This window comes from Polypterus senegalus, chromosome 12, assembly GCF_016835505.1.
Source record: "Polypterus senegalus isolate Bchr_013 chromosome 12, ASM1683550v1, whole genome shotgun sequence".
In the NCBI taxonomy this organism is placed as follows: domain Eukaryota; kingdom Metazoa; phylum Chordata; class Cladistia; order Polypteriformes; family Polypteridae; genus Polypterus; species Polypterus senegalus.
The window spans coordinates 77,253,713-77,276,544 of record NC_053165.1 but is presented as its reverse complement, the minus strand read 5'-3'; the positions used below and the strand labels follow the sequence as shown (position 1 = coordinate 77,276,544).

The window sequence follows — 22,832 nt, the reverse complement described above, 5'->3', positions numbered from 1 at the left end:
TTTAACTCTTCTCTGCCTTTTACAGTCTTAATTCTTCCTTTTATCCTCTTCCATGACAGGTGGCAGAGAATCTTATAAAAATAAAAAAAGAGAATTATGACAAAGTTGGTAATATTTTGCAACATAAAGTATCATTCCAATAAACTTTTACTTCGTAAAACTGAAACGGCTGCAGTCTGATTGTTCTTGGTGACTGGTGCCACCTGCTGGCATGGCAGGTGCCCGGTGTTCCTCCTGTAGTTGCAGGGGGGGCATCAACATGAAGGACGCCATATTTAATCGTTTTTATGGCTGTGGTGCCCCTGCCCAGGATATGAGGGGGGTACACACTAGAAAAGATGCGGACCACCAGGCCCGAAGCTGCGCCTTCATCCTCTTCTCCCCATTGGGTCATCGGCTTGTGCAGTTTGCTACACGCTCAGCAGATGTTGCCTTTTTTTTTTCCCTCCTGCCAGGTCACCACCTCAGTTGGTTTGCTGCATGAAAGCCTCGGACCCCAGTAACCGGGCAGTGGTAGTCGTCAGCCTTGTTGTGCTCTTCGCCAGCGTGTGTCATGTCCTACTCCTTTGATGAAGACCACGGTCCGGGTGCACAAGTAATCGCTTGACCCATCCTCTCGACCCTTAGAGTTTTTCAATTATGAATGTGTCTTTAGGGGGCTGTGTAAAAGTGTTTGCCCCCCCCGATTTCCTCCATTTTTCTTTGCTCCGGACCCCCAAACCAATTTAATAGAATATCAGCGAGAACCCGAGTAAAACGGCAGTTTTTATAAGCAGTCTGAGTTTCTGAAAGGGGAAGTAAAGTTTATTGAAGCCTACAGAACCCCTGTGAAAAAGTAATTGCACCCCCCAAATCGTAATTCTTGTTGGTTTGTGCCTCCTTTAGCAGCAGCAAAGCCCCACAGGAGAACAGGAGAACTTCTGGCCCGCTCTCCTCTACAGAAGGGTCTCCATTGTGCCACATGGGTGACTGTGAAGTGCCCATTTCAGGTCCCACCACATCATCTCAATGCGGTTCAGGGCTGTGGCCGCCACTTCTTCAGCAGGTGCACTTGCTGCTATCCTCCTAGGTAGCCCACCAACACTTCAGCTCGAGACCACCGCCTGGTCATTAAGGTGCTGCCATCCTCGTATTGTGGGAAGCCGTCACAGCACAGAACGCCAGCCCAAGGCTTCTGGGGGTACTCGAGGGGTCTTTGTGTTCATCTTGCAGCTCTCCATGGACACGAAGCGTTCCTCTGCTGTGCCTTCCTGGTCGAGTTGTCCTTCTGCTAGGTGGGCCGGGGTTTTAGGGATGGCTTTGGGATTTCTTTGGACGGAGACCTGGTGGGCTGCGGAGGGTCTGCTGAAGTGAGCTTTGGATGCAGTGGGGCCGAGAGCCACCAAGCTTGGCTGTGTCGAGTGTCCCCTCACGGGTTGACTTGAGTGACAAAGGAGGGGGGGGGCAGAGATGTTGAACTTTTTCTGAACTTGTTTGGGGGTCACAAACCAAACATGGAGGCCAGCAGGTGGGGGGCAAATACTTTTTCACAGCACTGGCCATCTGCATCATGTCTTTGAGCTCCTTTTTCACGTCCAGTGAAACCTTTCATGCAATACTGGAACACTGCTGCTGCTTGCCAGGCTGCCCCTCTGTGCCCATCCTGAAGTGCCAGTGTCCCCTAGCGGTCACTTTGAGTGTCTCGGTGGTCATCGTTGTCCAGTTGGCTGCTCAGCAGAGCTCCTGGAGCCAGTAGTGAGTGCCTGGCACTGCTCAGATGCCACTTGGCTTCTCCCTGGGCTCCTCCTGTCACCCGCCTGCCTTTCCAACTCTCGTTTAGCAGTTCGCTGACAGTTTTTCTTTTTTTCTTTCTTTCTTTCTTTCTTTTTCTTTCTTTATTCCCCCATAGATTTGCATAGAGGGGGTCTCTTGTTTTCTTTCATATTTTACTTTTTCTGTTAAACTTGTGCTGTAATTTCTCTCAAAGTAAGGAGTACAACAACAACAACATTTATTTCTATAGCACATTTTCATACAAACAGTAGCTCAAAGTGCTTTACATATTAAAGAATAGAAAAATGAAAGACAATAAGAAAACAAAATAAATCAACATTAACATCGAATAAGAGTAAGGTTCAATGGCCAGGGGGGACAGAAAAAACAAAAACTCCAGACGGCTGGAGAAAAATAAAATCTGTAGGGATTCCAGACCATGAGACCACCTGACCAGTCCCCTCTGGGCATTCTACCTAACATAAATGAAACAGTCCTCTTTGGATTTAGGGTTCTCATGGAAGGGCTTGATGATGATGATGGTCACGTAGACTTCTTCCTTTTAATCCGTCCATCATTGTTGGAGCATCATGAAGCTTTGAGTAGGTGGAGGTGGCAAAGGCCACCACCACAAAGAGACCGGAAAAAGAAACAGAAAAGAGAGTAGGGGTCAGTACCGATTTTAGAGCCACCATGAATAGTTGTTATGATGAATTGAACATACAGAGTATCAGGATTAAGTTAAATTACGATTAAAATGAAGTTATAAAAAGGCCATGTTAAAGTAATGTGTTTTCAGCAGTGTTTTAAAGTGCTCTACTGTATCAGCCTGGTGAATTCCTATTGGCAGGCTATTCCAGATTTTAGGTGCATAACAGCAGAAGGCCGCCCGCCTCACCACTTCTTTTAAGTTTTGTTCTTGGAATTCTAAGGAGACACTCATTTGAGGATCTGAGGTTACGATTTGGAATATAAGGTGTCAGACATTCCGATATATAAGATGGAGAAGATTATTTAAGGCTTTATAAACCATAAGCAGAATTTTAAAGTCAATCCTGAATGACACAGGTAACCAGTGTAGTGACATCAAAACTGGAGAAATGTGTTCGGATTTTCTTTTCCTAGTTAGGATTCTAGCAGCTGCATTCTGCACTCGTTGCAGTCGATTTATGTCTTTTTTGGGTGGTCCTGAGAGGAGTGCGTTACAGTAATCTAGTCGACTGAAAACAAACGCGTGAACTAATTTCTCAGCATCTTTCAGTGATATAAGAGGTCTAACTTTACTTATGTTTCTTAAGTGAAAAAATGCTGTCCTAGTTGATCTGATGAATATGTGATTTAAAATTCAGATTACAGTCAACAATCACCCCTAAGCTTTTTACCTCCGTCTTGACTTTTAATCCTAATGTATCCAGTTTATTTCTAATAGCCTCATTGTATCCATTACTGCTGATCACTAACATTTCAGTTTTCTCTTTATTTAACTTGAGAAAATTACTATTCATCCATTCTGAGATACCAGTCAGACATTCTGTTAGTGAATCAATAGAATCGGGGTCATCAGGTGCTATTGATAAGTACAGCTGTGTGTCATCAGTATAGCTCTGGTAGCTCATGTTGTAACCTGAGATAATCTGACCTAACGGCAGCATGTAGATTGACAAACTGGGGGCTTTATGACACATTTGAAAATGTCACCAGTCTGTAATGACACAATGCAGGCCTGGCAGGTAACAGTTAATTAAGACGAGGGTCCGGCCCGCCACTGAGTAGTCTGGCTATAGCGCCGTCCTCCGGAGTCATTGGGGTCGAGAGGTGGCCATGATGCCCCCCTCCCCATCTGTGCCCTCTGACACTCGCTACTGCTGCTCGTCGGCTCAGCCTGGCACTGCCATGAGAAAACTGACACATAGCTCCCACATTTCTTTGTTTGGTCCTCAGCGACTGCTGCTAAAGCCTCATCTGAGAAAGGGAAGGGGGGTCTCCAGGTGACCTTAATATAGCGCCTCCTCAGGGGTCTGCAGTTGTGTTTCTCCATTCATTTAATTGTCTTGTTTGATCCCCACGTCCTTCACTCCGACTTCTAATGCCTGCTGGAGTGACGGCCGCCCCTCGTCACGGAGGTGACCCCATCTGCCACTGGTCCGTCCTCTTTATCGAGGTCCAATGTGACGTGGGCACAGCCCATGTGAATCCCCTCTCTGCACTGGCCTATGAAAGGCGCTATATTACAGCTCTGGTGCTGCTGGGCCTTTCACTGGTTGCCCACTACGTTCTCCACACTGGGCTTGGCTCAAAGCCCATTTGCCCTGGTGGTCCCAACATCTGCCAAGCTACCCCAGAGGTGCCACTTGACCCTCACAAATGCCAAGTATGTTCACATCAAAGACCAAGGGTGCCAAGTATAACTGCCCATCAACCAGAGTGAGGGGGTGTAAGAGTGGGCTGTCCTGGACATTCAACTGGCACGGGGTGGGTATGTGGGTCACACCAGTAAGGGCCCCTTGTCCTCTGCAAACCCCAGGAGACACACAGTTTGTCACCAGAATAAAGCATGGTGTCATCAGTGTTTGTCACAGATAACTGGGAGGACGTCACCCTCTTGGGCTGACCACCTGCTGCTGCCAGCACAGACTTCTATCTTCTGACCACCCGAAACTGGCTTAAGCCGCTTTGAGAATACTGGGGGGGTAAGGGCGCAAAGTTCACATGCCCTACTCCTTTGCCTTTAGAGGGCATAACAGTAGCCCCCTGAGTTCCCCCCCAAACTCAATACATTATGAAGCCTCACGAGGAACCTGAGGTGAAATCTGCCCACTGGCCACAAGGGGGCACTTACAGCTTTGGCACCAGTCTGCTCAGTGGCGCTCATTTCTGTCAGAATGTAAAAAAAGGGACTCCGGGTGGGCACTGTAAGTCTGCGGTGGTCGGCGTAGACCCTCCGCTCCTCCAGCCTCCCGACTCTCCTGCCAGTTAATGGACCCGTGCGAGTTTTGCCATGTACCCTCTGCTAAAATAGGAAAAGGAAGAATACGTGCGGGCGTAAAAAAAAAAAAAAGGAAAAGAAAAGTGCGGTGGGAAGAAAAAGAAACGCGTCGTGGCGCTCGAGCCTCGTCAGGTGCGCGCGAGAGCCGTTTATATGCGCAGTCTGATTGGCTCCGAGTGGACGGCCAGCCTGCGCGTGCACGCCAAGCCGCTCATCCAGAAGCGCCACCTACTGGCCATACTGAGGAGCGGAAAGTCATGTCGCGTCATTGTCTACTTGGCTTAATTCATCCCGGGGTCGTTGGGGGGGGTTATTGGTCTCGAGCCTATCCCAGCTTGCATTGAGCGCCAGCCCATCGCGGGACCACCACTCCACCTAACCTGCAGGTCACGAGAACACGCGAACTCCGTGTCCTCAGTGCGAGGCAGAAGCGCCACCTAGTGGCCCTAGTCAATGGGCGTCAGAAAGTGACATCGCACACTGCTGCGGGTTCAATCGCGATACAACAGGCGGTGCCAATGCTGTCCGTGTCATGCTTATGCTTAAACGGAGCCCTCCTATCGCACGTGGGTAAGGGCTGAAGCCCCCCAAACCGCTCGTCATTTCTACGATTACTATTAGGCTTCTGATTATGAAAGAAAAATCTTAAATACAACAGCAAAGACATAAGCGCGGGGTGATTTCCAAGATCTGAGGGGTTTCCGAGTTATGCGCAATATTACTGTATATGCAGGACACACAAATACAGTAAAAAGAATAAGAAGCCACTTTATGCAGAGAACGCCTTTCCCGGGCTCCAATAACGCGCTCTTTCCCCGAGAAGTGGCCGAGTGCGCACCTCGGAACTCTCCGTCAAACCGTTGAATCCCGGGTTGTAACGAATCGCGGCCCATTGAGGGCCTCCTCCGAGCGCACGGACTGTCCCAGCGACCAACGAGCGCTCCTAACGGGACTGGCGCACCGTCGACTGCGCTATAAAATCAATCGGCGGGGGCGTGCTGCAGTCATGCGTGCTCGACGTCTACCCAGACGCAGCCCCGCACCGGACGTGCCGACCGCTCTGCGATCACTCAAAGCGACCCTCTTCAGGTGCGACTAGGCGCGGGCACGACGACCGAGGCGCGCCTCCGCAACTACGCAAAGTTCACGTGTGAGGCGACACTTGCGCTTAGCTCCCCCGGGCACACTCCACGCGCTCGCTTTTTTTTTTTTTTTATTTTGGTATGATGTTCTCGAGTTGCCTTTCCGCTGCTCGGTGCCCCGCATTCGGCGAAGCGGCCCTTCTGCCATCTTTTTAAAAAGCCGCTGCGTTTTCGGTTGGACTGGCACGTGCACGCGCGCCGAAGAGGCGCACATAAGGCGCTGCGATGAATAACGAGCGACCCGCCTGGTGCTAAAACGAAACGCGCCCAGCCGCGCGTGTGTGTTTGTGTGTCTGACTCTGTGTGTGCGTGTGTGTGTGTGTGTGTGTACGAGTGGTGAGCCAGCGAACTTCACGCACGCAGTCGCTCGCTCGCTCGTCTTTCCTTTCCCCGCCCGACATCGGCCGCCGTCACCGCCACCACATGCGTGTCTCACGCGCAGCTTAGATGGTAGGAAGCGCGACGCTAGCGGGAAGCGCGCTCAAAGTTTTCTGGCCGGCCAGCTTCTGCCCATTTAAACGCGTTCCTTGGTGCAGGGCGGCCGCTTAAGGTATTTTGCTGCGAGCCAGCAATAATCAACACCACCCCACACACACACACACACACACTCCCTTCTCCTTCCCCTCCTCCCTCCCCACGGAGGCGCAGGGCTCAGTTCCCGGGAGCGCAGAAGGACGCATTCGCTCGAGGTGGGGCGCTTCGAGCTGACGCGCCTAACTGTCCGAGTGCCATCTTAAAAGCGCCTCCGATATCCTATTATCGAGACGCGCCTTTATCTCCGCCGGTCCACCTTAAATGCAGAATGTGGGCAACGCAGGCGTACAGCGAGGCTTCCGCTTCATTCCCAGCCGGGCTCGGACCGGAGCGGACGAGCAGTGTCGCCGCTCAGCCTTCGCACTCGCGAACCGGACTCGACACCGCCGCAATGAGCGAACCAAAGTACAGAGAGTGGATCCTGGAGACGATTGACTCGCTGCGCTCGAGGAAAGCCCGGCCGGACTTGGAGCGGATCTGTAGGATGGTGCGGAGAAGGCACGGGTCTGATCCGGATCGGACCCGGGTGGAACTGGAAAAGCTCATTCAAGACCAGACCGTCCTGAAGGTGAGCTACAAGGGCTCCATCTCGTATCGCAACGCCGCCAAAGTGCAGAGGAAATGCAGGAAAAAGCCCGACGTGAGCGCAGGCGGTGGCAGCGCGACTCCCGCTAGCACAGCCACTGCTACTGCTGCTGCGAGTACAAGTGTCGCCGCCACCGCCGTCGCTGATGGCAAAGAAGCGGCGAAACACGCGGAGCCCAAGAACAACGCCGCGGGCGAGAACAGCAGCAGCAGCTGTCCCGAGCAGAGACACTGCCACAGCCCGGGGGCTCCCCGTTTCGAGGATGTCGGGGACACGCTGCCCAACAGCGGAAACGGCTGCCTGGGTTGCGGCGGCAGCGGCGGGGACGACTGCGCGAGCTGCAAGAAAGCAAGTGCACTCAAGGAGAAGAAAGTGTCGCCACCGGACAACGGAGAGGACGAAGAAGGCGACGACGACGACGACGACAACAACAATAACAGCGGCGGCGGGGGCAAGACGAGGGCGAGCCGGGGGGCCGAGCAGGACGGCTCCCCTCAGAAGCTACGGCAGCGACCCGCCAAGTGCGCCAGGCTTCCTGCGAAGAGTTGCCGCAGCAGCGCGGACGAAGCACACCCGGATCTGGGGGACCGGCTGGTGGCGTCAGTGCGGAGCCTGGCCGAGAAGCGGGGCGCTGCCACCGTGAGCACTGCCCGGGGTCACCCGCCGCCGCAACTGGGGCTCAAAGAGATCTTGGGCTTCCTGAGCTCCCAGGAGCGGCTCTCCCAAGAGAAGCTCACCCGCAGCAAGGTGAAGGTGGTACTGGAGAGAGAGGTGGCGAAGGGGCGCCTGCGGAGGACACGCTTTGGCAACATCACGCTGCCGGTACGGGGAGAGGCGAGGAGCGCCAGGCACGCCAAGACGACGACGACAGCGACGTCGCCACCGCATCAGGAGCGAGGCAACAAGAGGAGGGTAAATATCGGCGGCTTTGTGTCCCCCCCGCCCTCGTGCCCCGGCTGCTTTTCTTTCTTTTGACGGTGCGCTGCGCTGCGCCCGAGGACCCGCGCTGTTGCTCTTGTGCCCGCACGCCGACGAGCGCCTCGCACTTCCTATTAAGCGAGACGCGCATTTCGCTCTTGTTCTCTGATGCAATCGATTAAAGGGGGCTGGGGGGGTGGGGGCGGGGTGGAAAACACGCAGTCCACGTGCTCTGCTCTCCTGCGACTCTCACGCGGGCACAGCGCCTTCCCCTCCGCGCCGCGCGGCTTGCCTGCTTTCTTTCTTTCTTTCTTTCTTTCTTTCTTTCTTTCTTTCTTTCTTTCTTTCTTTCTTTCTTTCTGCTGAAATGACGGAGCGGAGGGGAGCGCAGCTGCGAGGGGAGGTCGGCAAGCCGGCGGTGGTGGCGCAGACGCGTCTCCCTGACCGCTGCGCCCCGCTGTGCTGCTGACGCCCCGGGGTGGGTGGGCGCGCTGCCCCCCCCTCTTTCTTTCCTTTTCGTTTTCTTTCTTTTTCTTTTTTTTTCCCTAAGTTACTTTTGGGCGTGTGCGGCGCCGCTGCTCGCCACTCCGGAGCGCCCGTTCAGCAGACGGGTGGGGGCGGGATTGCAGCGCAGCTGACAGGGGGCTCCTGACGACCACCCCCCGCGACGCTGGATTTCGAGAGGCGGAGGGGAGAGAAGCAGGTAACCGGAGACAGCAGGGGGTGTGGGCCAAGTGACAGGACACCTGACACTGAAGGGACCGCCACCACCACCCCCGTTAGACTCTCATTGAGGGGCTACACTCCGGTGAAGGGGGCTGGGCACCCGACAGGTGACAGGCAGGTGTCTGCTCGTTCACCCACCCTTTGGCCGGACACCTGGGACCACCACACTCCTCACACGCACACATTGAGGGGTCTCTCCTAAAGAAAGGGCACAGACCACCTGACAGCGGGGGTGTTTGTGTTCATCCTCCTGCTGGTTGAATCCATTTGTTGGTCATGGGGGGGCGGGGCAGCAGGGCAGAACCAACCGCTTGAGTGGCTCAGCACTCTGACAGAATCTGAACAGAGAATGGAAACCCCTTGGCAAGGCAGGACGTGATCAGGCAGCGGCAAAGAAAACGTCAAAGGCGTTCACCCCCCGATTGGCATCACCAGCTGTGCCCACACAGACACCTCGACTGGCTTCACCAGCAGCACCCAGACTGGCAGCACCCTGACAGACACCCCGACTGGCATCACCAGCTGTGCCCACACAGACACCTTGACTGGCTTCAACAGTGGTGCCCAGACAGACACCCCATCACCAGCTGCGCCCGCCCATTCCTCTTCATTCCCGCTGTTACGCCGACGTCACGTTAGGTGACTTGTAGCCGGAGGACACGTCAGTGTTGGTGGCCACAGTTGCTGTCCTTGTCACCGGACCTCACCCAGGCAGCCAATATCGTGGCTGAGCCGCTCGAAGGGCGAGTGTTGTCCCCCCCCCGTTGTGCCATTCTGTCCTGGTGCGGAGAACACGAGACGCCAGGCTGATGAGCCGCTCTTCTGTTTGGGAGGTCGAGACCCCCGTTAGTGCGTCATTCTTCAGGGTGAACGCTCATTTAGTGGTCCGCTCACTGCCCTGCACACAGAGCCCACCTCCACGTGGGTCAGATTGGACGAGCGGCCTTCACGGGGGCTCGGCGTTGAGTCGCCCGGATTCAGAGAAGTCGCCCAATGGGACACGAGCTTTAGGCAAGTCGAGGAGAATCCAAGGGGGCCGACTGTGGGCTCCTTTGGGTTCCACTCCCTGAAGAGTCACAGTGGCCAGTTTGCGGACCCTCTAGTACCCGAGTCGCTCTCGGGCTTTGCCCCATTGACGCCCCCACTTGTTCATGGCGGATTTTAGCTGTCGCCATATGTGAGGGTCTTTAGGAGCCCAGCCTGCCTTGGCGCCATCCAGAAGTGGGCATTTGAGTGCAGTTAGGAGTTGCTGAGGGGTCACTGGTCTAGTGTTTTGGGGGTCTGCGGTGTGTGCGGATGATGAATTGCCGTTGACGGGCCACGTCGGGGGTCTCGGAGGTTTGTTTGTCTGACCGGGTATCGCCGGCCTCAGGCTCACGTCTGCTGATTTTCCACGTTTTCTAATTTTGTTTTCCAGGAGGAGAAGGATGAAGATGAAGCGATGGAGACGGAGTCCAGTGAGGAGGAGGAGGAGGAGGAGGAAGCGGACATGTCAGAGCAGGAAGAGGCTGATGGGAAGTCTTCCTTTGTGGACGAGTGCGAGGAGGTGAAGGACGCCGAGGTGGCAGAGAGTCGGGAGGACGGCGCCGCTGAGCAGCTCCCCCTGCTGGAGGTGGCCCCTAAAAGCCCTGCGTCCTCTGCTTCCTCGCTTGCCCACCCTGAAATCAAGCAGACATACCCTGGGGTGCAGGAGCCGGAGCCGGACCCCTGTGACGTGCCGATGCACGTGGAGGAGGAGGAGGAGGAGGAGAAACAGTGTGCGGTCGCCAAGGTTCCCCCCCTGAGCCACAACTCGGTGGCATGCAGCAGTGACAAGGACCTGACGGGACCCCCCGGACAGCACCCTCCGGAAACGCATGCCATGGATGAGAGTTCCCCGGAGGAGCCTGAGAGCAGAGGTGCGTATTGCGTGTCTCGTTACGGTGACGAGGGGACCCGCGGGGCGCCGTTGTTGTGACGCAGTCTCTGTTCTGGGGGGCTCGTGACGGTGGGGCACAGGGGGTTTTGGTTTGTAGCAGGGAGCGGGAAATGGAAAGGCAGGTGGCAGCGTCACGTCTGGCTGGTGGTCTCATCCGGCTGGCAAGTTTAGGCAAGGAAGTCGGGGTCCCCCAGGAGAGCACGTCTGGACTCGAACCGCACTGACAGACCCGTGGGTACTGCCCATGGGGAGGGCGCTGTGCATCTCAAAGAGAAGACCCCCAAAGCCCAACACACTGCTTGGTCACCTGCTGCATGTGCCTGCCGTCCTTTGTGTGAAGAAGGAGGGGTCAGCAGCGCCGGGCCCCCTTAAACTTGCAGGGATTTACGGGGTCAGCGTCTGAGCCCCCTGGACCTGTAGGCTGGCCGGGGCGACTTGCCAGAGGACGTCTCATGTCAGGCCTGTGCCAATAAGGACGCCCGTGGTGACGGGTGAATCTGGGCATTCGTAGCCCCCTTCGTTGAGCGAAAGCAATGTTAAGAGCCAGAAAACAATAGACAGGCTCTATGACACAAAGCCCCCCACGGGCGTCACCAACCTGGAGAGACCCGTCAAGCCCACCGGAGGGGCGTTCTTAACGTTCATCTGGCGAAAGAAAGCTGCTACTGCCCTGTTGGTGACAACGGTGACAAGCCTGAGACGAGGCTAGCGTCTGTACTCTGAACTCCTCGTCACATTTTAATTACGAAAGGTCACCATGGAGGGCAGGTGCAGGTCCTTAACGCTTAACGGAGGTGCCGCCTTGTGACAAACACACGGTGACATTGTGCAGCAGTGACGGAGTCAGGAGACAATGACGTTAAGCAAGTCCACGGTGGCTGGAAACACCAGGCCTTATGGGTAATGGAGCTGACATCATGCAAGAGTGACAAACAAACAACATCCTATGAAAGTGACATCCATCATGTGACAATCCCACAGTGACCTGAACCAAGAGGCTTTATGGGTAATGGCGCTGACATCTTAAATGTCTTCTAACCATCGTACATCCACCGCACAGTGACACAGTGACATCACACATCGGTCTTTCTGAGGAATGGCCACCAAATGACAATGACATCATTCATCCACTTTACTTGTGACATTAATTTGTCACTTCAAATATAAAATGTCACTGCTTGTGCCTGTTGTGTGCCAGCGTTTCCCATACTATGATGTCAGCGGTTCGGGGGTCTTGACGTGAATTTGTTTATTAAACATCTCCGAGTTCTCCATTTGGGCCACAGTTGCGGCCCCCTCTTCGTAATTTTTACAGGCAGGGGGACCACCGTGTGCACAGCAGGGTGAGTGCCTGTCTTGAGGGGGGATAACAATCATGACATTTGTCACACGCAATGCCAACTGAGGTGACTGACGACTGGTGACATCTGAGTGACGACAGTCCATCAGGGGGCGAGCCTTTGGTGTAGTTTGTTTGGAGACGTAAACCTGCCACATGACCCCCACTTGGTGGGACCCCCACCTCATGGCAAAGGCCTTCCTTGCTGTCCTCGTTCGAATACGTTGGCATGAATGGCCTTCCACCTCAAGTGGTTGTTCTTCATGTGGGGGTCTTGCTGCTGTTAGTTTATTATTGTTTTAGATGCCACCCTTGGATGTAAGTTGGTGGAGCCGCTCACAGATGAATGTCGTACCCGAGATGGCGCAGTTGCAGGCTGGGGGTCCAGCGGAGTCACTCGTGGGGGGGGTTTATGGGATCCAGGCGCTTGTGGGGTCTTCAGAGAAAGCTGGCGAAGAACTGGAGACGCCAGAGATGAGTGTCCTGGGCGGCGTCATCCATGAGTGGCTTTCGCTGACATTCGGTGACGGTTGTCCTGACGTCCTTTTTGTCATCGCTGAGGTCGCTGTTTCTTTTTCTCTTCTTTGTGTTAGGGTTAGGGTGACGTGGGGCTTCGTGATTTGGCCCGGTGACGTGCGTGTGACGTGGGGCTCTGTCACTGGGCCCGGTGACGTGTGCTGTTACTCCTCACCTTTGATTGGCTCTTCCCAGGTGATGAGATCAGATTCCCGGTGCTGTCCTTTGAGTTCATCTCGTTTGTCTGAGCCAACTTGTCTGTAATTTGAAAAATTGCAGGTCTGGCCACCTGGGCAAGTTGGGGACCCTTTTCAAAAATGTGGGTACGCTGGGAAATGTTTAAAGGCTAAAAAGCAGCGAACGGTATCCCGTGATTGGGGGGTGCGAGTGCCTGCAGGCCAGTGAGGTAAATGAACTGCGGAGATGACGAAGAAGAAGGTCAGGCAGCAGAAGAGCACGAGGGTCCCGACGACGAGGGGCAGCAACAGTTATCGGGATTTTGAAAAGGACCACCAGGAGAGGCCAGCAATGAAAATGAAAGAAGTGGGCACAGTGGGGAACAAATCAGTGCTGTCACAGGAATGAAGTGGTGCCCAGCAGGGGTCAGCGGTGGGGCTGCTGCACATTAATGAAGGAGGTGGGCCGGGAAATGGGAACGACGAGAAGGGCAGAGACCCAGAAAACTGGAGAAGCGAGCGTCACAGGAAGGAGGGTCACCTCCTGGAGCCGATGGGTGGTGTGGCCGCCATGAGGACACCAGCTGCCATGTGACTAGTAAGGGGCACAGCAGCCAAAAAAGAGGTGGCAGTCAGGGAACAAACAGAGTGGCGAGGAAAAGAATGAAATAATTACGAGACAAAATTGTGAAAAACAAAGCGACTCTCGTACAACAAGAGCCCACCGTAAAGTCAAAGCAGGCGGGTTCCAGACAGCGCCCCCTGGCTGGCGCTCTTTGTTTGCATTGTCACGTGTCTTTTCTTTTCTTTTCTTTGTGTTCAGTCTTAACCAGTAACGGCCCGGGTTATGTGCTTTAAGTTTTGTGGGTGGTTCCCCACGGGGTGGGGCAACCTGCCAATCACCTGACTCCGCCCTCTGCATGGGTGGGCCCTCCTTCCTCTCGGCCGTTGGTGAGTTTTCTTGTGCGCCTCCGCTTGGCCTTTTGTGTTTTTTTCGGTTGCCTTTGAACCTGCGCTCAGTTCTTCTTCGGCTGCCATTTTGGGTTCTCTTTGCTGTCTTGTTGTTTCCTTCTGCGCTTCAGAGCTTTGTGTTTGTTTTTTGGTTTTGGTAAATAACCCTTTTTGTTTTTCGAGGCCCTTTCTTGCCAGGGTTTTTGACGGTATTCCCCCAGCCCCCCCAAAAAGGTCTATTCTAAACGTCTTAAACGACCGCAGCCTGGTGTCGAACACAAACGAGCGAAGCCCACTTCAGGTTTTCTACCCGCGATGCCATTTTGGATTTGTGTTTAGGTCTGCGTCTTTGTGCCCAGAAGTGTGGCGGTCAGCGCTGTGCACTCCCTGCTCATCGGGTGTCCGGCGCCTCTGCTTTTGTTTTATTTTGCGCTTTGAGTTTTTGGTTTAGGTTTTTAGGTTTCCAATTCTGGGCCTGACGCACTTTGGTTTCTGGGCACAAAGTGAAGTTGTCCCCCGAGCGAGCGCCCGTGTCTGACCCACTGGTGCCAGAAGATGAAGGATGAACTGGCATGAACTGTACAGTGGCTCAGGTGACGCGGGGACATTCTGTAAAAGGACATGCCGAGCGTGTACCCTCAAGTCTGTCCTCAGTTTCTCGCCAAGCCCAAAACACCAGGAGTAAGACCCTCAGAGTACTCCCAACCCTCAGACGACACCTGCGTAGAGGAGCCCACCTTTATACTGTCACTGTGGCGCTCACCCGAGTGTCTCTGGGTAAGATCTCCATGGAAACTCTGTGACACAACTGAACCAGCAATAGGGTCCTGCATTCTAGCGCACAACTCCTCTAATATAAATGGGACAGCAGGAGGAGTTGGGGGACCACCCTGGTAAGCCCCATTTAAATCACAGGACCCCAGAAGGGGCGGGGCTCTTTGACAGCACTGCAGATAGAAAAGGAGACGGCGTCAGCCACAGCGCCATCTCTCGCCTCGCAGTGGTACCGTGCACCTGGCTGGAGCCCTTTACATGCCAACCCCGTGCTTGACGTGCTTCACCGGAAGAGAAAGCAGAAAACGGGCGACACGAGCAAATGATTTACAAAACTAAAGGGGTGGGCAACAAAGCAAATATTCAGAGCGTCACAAATGCGTAAAGGAGACCAAATCGCAACACTGATGAGTCCAAAATCCAAAGACCACTACCTTAAATGAGAGCAAGAATTCCCAAAAAAATCCGAGAAGGATCTCGAAATCCTGGAACGACAGAGGAAGAGCCGAGCCACCCTAGCAGTGAAAACGGAGGCCTCGGTGTCAACCTGGCGGCTTTTGTGGGCTGGTAAAGGCCTGGGGGGCAGTCACATGACCTCGGGAGGCGCCACCCCCTTGGGCTCACCCTAAAGGGGACAGCGAATGGAATGACAAATGAGCTAAGGGAATGACATCAGTGTAACAAAATGACATTCGCAAAGAAAACTCTCTACACGTGTAGGAAATGCAATGCATGTCCGTCTGTCTGTCTGTCTGTCCATCCGTCCGCTTTTCGCTGCTTCACGGATTTAGGGCGCGAACATTCCGGTTGATCTTGTGACTTCTGTCAGCGACTCAGAGTTCGCTTGCTTTACTCCGAGGGGAGGGGGACGCGTGACGTCAGGAGCGGGTAGGCGGGTCGTGTGGGACCCTCTTCACTCACTCACTCAGGCGCCAGCCAGCCTACGTTTGAGTCGCTGTACCTCTCGCCACGTGTTGGAGCGCACTTAGCCAGCTGTTGTTGATTGAGTTTTAAAGTTTGTCCTGTTTCACTATGACGTGGGCGGAGTCTGCACGTGTAGAAAATGCAACGTCCGTCCGTCTGTCCGTCTGTCCGTTTTTTTTTTCTCTATAATTTTCTTGAACATTCCGGTTGATTTTGCGACTTCTCTCTTCCTGCTGAGTATCAGAGTTCGCTTGCTTTACCGATTTAGTCGCACGACTCGTGGGCCGAGGGGGGCGGGGCCCACTTCACTGGCCTGTTTCACTACTATGTGGGCGGAGCCACGGGGACGGCTAGTAATACATAAAAATGCAAGGACATCCTCCATCCATCCATCCATCCATTTTCTAAACCAGTAACAAAAGACAGAAGACTGAGGCAGAAATGAAGCCTCGGCCATCTTAAGCAAATGACGGCACACACAGTAGCGGTGCCAATGGTAGCTGATCTGTGCCTACAGCATCGCTGCAAAGGTGGCATCAGGAGACTGAAAATAATAATCTCGAGAAGAATAAACAAAACACGACGGGAGAGAAGCTCCAAAAAGCTTCAGACATTAAATGGCTCAAGAGCTTCTCCCGAGTCGCGGGTCCTCATTATTTGTATCACTCGCCACGTTGGCGCCACAAGCGGCAGTCTGGCTCTACAATGGCGTCTTCTCTTCTATTTCCAGAGGCAGCAGAGTGCAGCCCGGAGAAGGTGGAGGAAAAAGACGACGAGCTCCAGCCCACCCAGAATGAAGACAGGAGACCCCGAGTGGAGTGCTACCCCCTGACGGAGCCGCTGCGCCTGAACTGCGTCGAGGTGAGAGCTGCCACGGTGCCCGCCGCCCTGTGCCATCTGTCCGTGGATGGAGGGTGCCATCTTTGGATGACTGCGCGCTGATGATTCGTGTTGTTCTGTTTCAGGACGAGCCACCGGACAGCAGAGGCAGCAGACGGCCGGTCCCAGTGGAGAACTGTAAGTGTGCCCACTGCGGTATGCCATGTCAAAGCTCAGGCCCACCCAGAAGGTAGCTGTGCCCCAGTCCACCTCACTCTTCTCACCGTGTGCAGCCGTTTCTTTCCAGTGGCAGGTGGCACAGTGACTGCCATTCCCACACCATTCAGTTCTGACCGCTAGGTGGTCCTGCTTTCTGATTTACGGTCAGAAGTCCCCTGAGAAGCTCATCCAGATGACCGCACCCCAAATGAACATCAAGAGGGGCCCAAAGTATACGAAGCTATCAACTAAAACACACGAGGGAGGCAGCAAAGCACACAAATGGAGGACAACAGCCCACCGCCTGCCTGCCGGTCCACCCGTCCACCTCCGGGGGTCAAACTCCTCCGCTCAGCTCACTTTATATTTTGAGCCCCCACGCTATGTCCAGCAGCAGGCACCCCCAGAGCCCCCAGTCTGCTGCCCCTTAGTGGATGGCTACCTCCCAGACTCCCCAGTTACCGGCCCCCCTTTGGGTCCTCCAGCATCATGACAGCCACCTGACACCCTGATGGCCCCCATGCTGTTGGCCCAGCTCTGCTGCTGGCCATTGAGGTGAGCAGATGGAGAGGGTGGGATGAAGGCCGGGGGTCTCGAGGCTCACGGACGTGCCTGCTGTCCTGTCCAACTGCCCACCTTTTGGAGCTTCGCTTTGGCTTCAGTCCAGACGAGCTCTTTGGGTCCTAAGTTGGCACTTCGGTGGGGGGTTCCGTAATCCCCTGGTGCCACGGATGGGCACACCCATTTAACCCTGAGCCTGTCTGCCCACTGACTTTGGGCCTGGATGGTCGTCTGCTTGATGAAGAACTTTCATCCTGAACTCTTCAGCTTCCTCCTCTTGTGCTCCTTCACTCGTTTAGGTTTTCTGCAGACACATTTCGAAGCCCCCCGATGTTAGAGCATGGCTGGTGGTCCCTGAGCTTATGGTGTGCCCGCTTGTTGTGCCAGGCTGTTTCCTCACCTTGTCTCTTTCCTTCACAGGCCGGTGTCCAGTGGAGGTCAATGTGGCCTCCTGCTTGCTGACCCCCACTGCCTCCCCTGGCGAGATGGCCATGGCCGACGAGAGGACGCTGAATGGAGAAATGTGAGTTCTGTTCTGGGTGGTGGGTCTGCCAGGCTGCGATGGCGACTGTGGCCGATGTGTCCTCCAGTTTGGCTTTATTGTGCCTTACGCACACACACACACACACACAGCGTGTGACATGTGGCAGGAAGGACGTTGGGGGTCACTGGTGGACACAGAGGTCCCAGTGTGAGGCTTTTGATCATTTTACAGTTGTGGTCCACGTGGATGTCTCCAGAAACTGAGGAGATCCCAGACGTGTTCCCTTCAGCCTCAGACCGTCGGGGGAGGGACAGGAAGTGACGTCAGTCTTCATTGGGCGGGACTTCCTGACTTGGTTCCTTCCTCTCAGGGTCCATGCGAGGCTCTCAATTGGACGCAGTTTCTTTTTTATTTTTTTATCGTTCTTTGATCCTGCGCTGTTTCACTGCCCGCTGTTTTCAGGACCCCCTCTGCAGATCCCAACATGAAGTGTCACTCGCAGGTTAGGACTGAAGGGACGCGTCCCACCCTGCAGACGAGGCCCTGGTTAGACTAACGTCACATTCTTGTCCCTCGTGTTGGTGCCACCCACGTCTCTTCAGTTTTGTTTTTATGCCCGTCTCTGATGCCCCCCACCTTACATTCGTACTGGTCAAAGTGGGCCCGTTGGATGACATAATGGCCTGGGTGACGACGCTAAACGAGTGTAACTGAAGAAGGTGGCCCAGCAGTGGCCTGTGAGGGGACGGCTTTATTTTTAGCTCTGTTTAAAATATTCATGTTTTATCCTCTTAAGACAAACTCGCCGCCAGTCTGAAAGCTGAACCTGTGAGTGTGGCCTCCCAGTGTCACCAGTAGCCTAATGGCTGGCTGCACTGAATGAACTAATGGGACCTGTAAGACCGGGCCTGCCTTCCAGAGGAGCCCACTTCTTGTCAGAAGTCATTGTGCCCATTTTGAATCTTAACGGGTAGGAAGGCCTGCCTTGCTGGCACTGCTTACAGGGCACTTTAGTGGCACACCGGGGGGCTCCTCCACGTCTTTTAGGCCGCTACCATTAATATGCTGGAGGGTGCAGACTTGGGCTTCACTAGACGCCACATTATGAGTGGTAAGCTAAGGGGCATCCCCAACGTCCCCTGCATGTGTCCAGTGTGAGCCAGGCACAGAAAGCTGAGCGCTGTGTCTAACTCCGTCTTGTCATCCTCAGCTTTGTGAAGCGCGAGAAGGCCAGCGCCGATCCGATCGACTGGAGCGTGTCCGACGTGGTCAGCTACTTCACTGCGGCAGGCTTCGGGGAGCAGGCCGGAGCCTTTCGAAATCAGGTGAGTGCTTGAACGCTGCCCAGCAGCACTAGAGGGCAGCATAGCTCTTGATTTCTCAGCCACGGAGTTCAGAGTGGCAATGCCACTCCTGCTCACTGGGTGGCAGCACCAGCACACCCTTTACCCAGCAGGCCCTGTCTCTTTCTTGATGTTTGGATTTGTCGGAATCGACTCCGTGATGAAGGGGAGATGAAGATTTGGGTGGTCTGGCTGAATTATGTCAATAGGACCCTCAATATCCATTGTTTTGATCACGGTTTGTTAGTGCACCGTGTGGAGACGTCACTGTACTGTCCTATACTTGTGACATTGGACCACCCAACTGTTCTTTTGTGCCACTGTTGGTGCCATTTGGTCTTGGGGTGCCAATGCACACCCGGACTAGGGGGCACTGTGGGCTCTATATGGGAATTCTGACTTGCATATGCTGATCAACGGGCAACACGTCGCCACTCTGTGTGCTCCGAAGGGAAAAAGGGGTCCACATCAGTCCTAAGTGCCCTCTGACCCCACTTTAGGCGGTCCGGTGCCATTGTGACTGCAGTTGTGTGGGCACTTGACGATGGTCACAGCCTGAGTCAGCTAATAAAGCGGGTGCTCAAGCTGGCATTGGCAATAGTGAGCACTAAAATAAGAAGATGAGCCTCATGAGAGAACTGAAGTTCAGTCGGTCTGTGTGCCTTTTAACTTATATAGCGCCTTTCACATCGATCTGTCTATCCAAACAAAAGGAATCGGGACAGGCTGTGCTTAGAAAGGAATTTAAAACAATTGAAATATGAGAAAGAAAAGTACAATCTGGGGGATGGAAACGCACCCCAGTTCTGTCCCAGAGTGCAACACAGGTCACAAAGGAGCCCCCCTCTGAGGCCGCCATGTTACTACCCATCAGGCACTGCTCTCAGTTCATTTACTGGCGGGAGCCCCTTAACCGAGGAGAGCAGGGGCTACTGGACTGCCTGGCATTGCCTGTGAATAAAAATTAGAAAATGGGCAAGCAGGGCAATCGGGCACCACAGGAGTCTAAAACGGACCCCTGCTGCCCCAGCAATGACTGCACCGCCATGCAGACTTGGGTCTTTAAAGGAAGCGGCGCCCATAATACCCGGGGGTCTCCTTACTTTCCTGGGCTCCCCTTCGTGATGTTGACTTGTGATGATCGTTACTTTAACGGGAAAACGTTTCTCGGCAGTCTCTGTCCCCTGTTTTTGTTCAACGAACACTGAAGTCCATGAAATCACCAAGACCTCCACCCAGGGCATGTGCCCCCCACAGGCGTATTCCCCTTCAGCGTCCACAAGAGGGCATTAGATAGCAACCGTGTGACACAACAGGGCAGGAATGGCCGACAAAGGATGGCAAGAGGGACAGAGAGGCTGACAGAATACAGAAAGAGCGACGTGGGGCATTTCTGGAGAGTGGTAAATACACCCCGTGGTCGAGACAGGCGCCGTGCCCTGCACGTCGTACCATTAAGCCATCCAAACAAACCCCTGGCAGACTTCATTAACGGTTTCTTAAACCTCCCACCCTCACTTTTTTATGATGGAGCCTCAGTGCTCAGGACAACACAAGAAGACATGCGACCTTCATTACAAACCATCGTGACTCTCGACCCTTGTGTGATGGGTTAGGGTTAGGGTTAGGGTCCTAGTCCAGCTCTCACGAGGACACCTACTGGAGATTAAGGGCAGGCCTGTCTTCTGTGTCGGGCCCGTGCCATTGGTTGGCGTCGCCTAAAATGTGACATCACCTCACGTCAACCTGAACCCTGCATAGACCCCTACGGCTCTGATTGGCCGATCTGGTAACTGCACAAGCCATGGACTTGAAGCAGAAACCCGGAGATCCTTCACAGAGGATCAGGAGGAGATGCTGGGACAGCTGAGTTCTCCTTTCTCGTCTTGGGATTTAGGATGGTGGCCCGTTATGAAGACTGAACGGTTTTACTTGCTGCTTGTATGTGGTAAACGTTCCATCAGCTCAGACTTGCACGGCTTGGCATTTCTTGTCCGATTTCCCAGCTGCCGCTCTGTAGAATGTTATTGCCGGCCCCTGAAAATCATTTGAGTTGTTATGCAAATTTGCACCCTCGTTAGATGACATTTTGAGCAATAAAATGGTGTTGTGTTGTGTCTGCCAACCCCCACAAACGTTCTGATGTTGGCGCTGTAGACCCCAAAGGGACGGACGGACTGTCAGTGTCACCGGACGGGCCTGCGATGTAAGATTAGCCAGCGTGAAATGTTTGGAACGTCATCTTCAACCTCAGGCCTCCCTCGGCCTTCTGCTGGCGTCGGGCGCCCTGCCCGGGGGTGCGGGTTGGTTCTTCGAGGGGCCCACGTTCAGCAGACTTTCTCTTTTTCTTCCAGGAGATCGATGGCAAGTCCCTCTTGTTGATGCAGCGGAACGACGTGTTGACCGGCTTGTCCATCCGGCTTGGCCCCGCCCTCAAGATATACGAGTACCACGTCAAAGTTCTTCAGAGAAGCCATTTTCAGGAAGACGGGACCCTGTGCTGATGGTGCACGTGGCATGCGGTGTGGCGGGCGAGACAGGTTTTGTTCTTTGTGTTTTGTTTCGTTCCCTCAGTCGATGCACGGCAGTCCAGGTCTTGCTTTGGGGCCACTGATAGCACAAGCTTGTCCCTGCAGGTCCAGCTCTGGGGGTCCAGCTGCTTTTCGGGAGGTCTCGTCTCTTCTTCTTTTGTTTTTTTTTTTTTTCTGTTTCCAGAAAGCGTCCTTTGCTTTTGACCCCCAGGCTTCAGGGCTGAGACTTTACAGACTTGCAATATGAATTTCACAATTGCCTCCTTTTGGATCTGAACTCGAGTCACGCACTGCTGGTCCTGTTGGTTTGCAGTTCAGTGAGAAGTTGGGTCAAAACATGGAAATGTTATTTATGTAAATATGTTGTTATATTTCTTTATTTTGTCTTTGGAGTCGAGCGATTCCCAAAAAAAAGCAACCGTCAAAATGGAGATGTGCAATTTCACCAAGCGGAGTGTTCCTTGGTCAGGCAGCATTTTATTGTTAGTGACAGCTGTCACCGAGTCAAGTCTGTGGCTTCTTTTAAAGTTTTCCAGAGGGGTCCACCACGGTGGGGTCCGCGGTGTGCCCGCAGCCACGTCTTCCTGATCCGCAGTAGCGCCCCCTGGTCTTCTTTGTTTCGGATTGCCACTTGACATTTGGGTGGCGTTAAGTGGCGCTGGGGGGTCCGCCTGATGACCGTAGCGCAGGCTCACGCCACACACCCAGGACATTTGTCTTTGGCCGTCTTATTGTTGAGAGCTCTGCTCTTCTTCTCTGCCTTCTTCATTGCCAGGTCATACGTCGTCTTTCATTTCACCCCATCGGAGTGCCTCGCTCCGCGGCCTGGCCCGGCCAATTGCACTCGGTCAGCGCTGTACGCAGTGACTGGTCAACCTCGCGCCCCCCATCTTCTGCCGCACTCGCTTTCCTCTTCACGTGTGACCCAATGAGTCCGAATTTGACGCGCCATCGTGCTGCTGTGGCCCCGCCAGTCACGGACCCGTCTCTTCCAGAGCTGCTGATGGCTTCCCGCCTCGACTGTCTCTTCCGCTAATTTGGATTTCCTTACAGACTGCAGAGTGTGTGGTGCGTGACGTGACGGTGGTCTTGGGTCGCAGCAGGTGGGAGATCAGGTCTCTACTGCACAACTTTGGAACAAAAAGGGTGTTTGGATTTACTGTTGACAACTGTTTTCCTGATTTTTTTTTTTTTTGTAAAAAACAAAAGAAAAAAGCTTTTTAATAAACAATGAATACGAGTGCGTTTGTCCCGAGTGATTATTTTGAATCTAAAGAAACGCCATGACAGGGCAGGCAGGGCTGTTACCCTGCAGCAAGTTGGGTTCCAGACTGGATGGCCTTTTGTGGTCCTATCTTTGACCACTGGTTGGCCCAGTATGAGTGAGTGGGACCCTGGGGTAGGCTGGCATCCGCTCCAAGGTTAGTGACAGTCCTGTGCCATTTACTCCAGGGACGGCCACCGGCTCCCTGATGTCCTGTTTTGGAATCAACAGGCTGACAACATGTGTTGACGGGCCAGCATCATGGAGAAGGACCGAGAAGCGGGCTGGCAGTGTGGCGCTCCTGAAGATCTTCTTGTAGGGCACACCTTAAAATATCCCAGTCTTCAAAAAGTGGCCCAACACTTCTCC

At 54.0% G+C, this 22,832-nt stretch overlaps 1 protein-coding gene across 1 annotated transcript; it reads left to right on the top strand.

Moving 5' to 3' along the window:
* Nucleotides 1-5,967: 5,967 nt before the first annotated feature.
* On the top strand, nucleotides 5,968-22,624 carry samd1b (sterile alpha motif domain containing 1b). Its single transcript, XM_039772405.1, has 7 exons — nucleotides 5,968-7,912; nucleotides 10,062-10,542; nucleotides 15,973-16,103; nucleotides 16,208-16,259; nucleotides 17,262-17,364; nucleotides 18,536-18,650; nucleotides 21,023-22,624. The coding sequence occupies exons 1-7, from the start codon at nucleotides 6,683-6,685 to the stop codon at nucleotides 21,170-21,172; spliced, it is 2,262 nt and encodes a 753-aa protein (XP_039628339.1). The 5' UTR covers nucleotides 5,968-6,682; the 3' UTR covers nucleotides 21,173-22,624.
* The last annotated feature ends 208 nt before the right edge of the window (nucleotides 22,625-22,832 follow it).

What these genes read in the sequence shown, in the direction of transcription:
- samd1b (XM_039772405.1), top strand. Translation starts at nt 6,683, where the DNA reads ATGTGGGCAACGCAGGCGTACAGCGAGGCTTCCGCTTCATTCCCAGCC. An exon ending in AGCGAGGCAACAAGAGGAGG is followed by an intron (nt 7,913 to 10,061) that starts GTAAATATCGGC and finishes TTTGTTTTCCAG; the next exon opens with GAGGAGAAGGATGAAGATGA. An exon ending in CCGGAGCCTTTCGAAATCAG is followed by an intron (nt 18,651 to 21,022) that starts GTGAGTGCTTGA and finishes TTTTTCTTCCAG; the next exon opens with GAGATCGATGGCAAGTCCCT.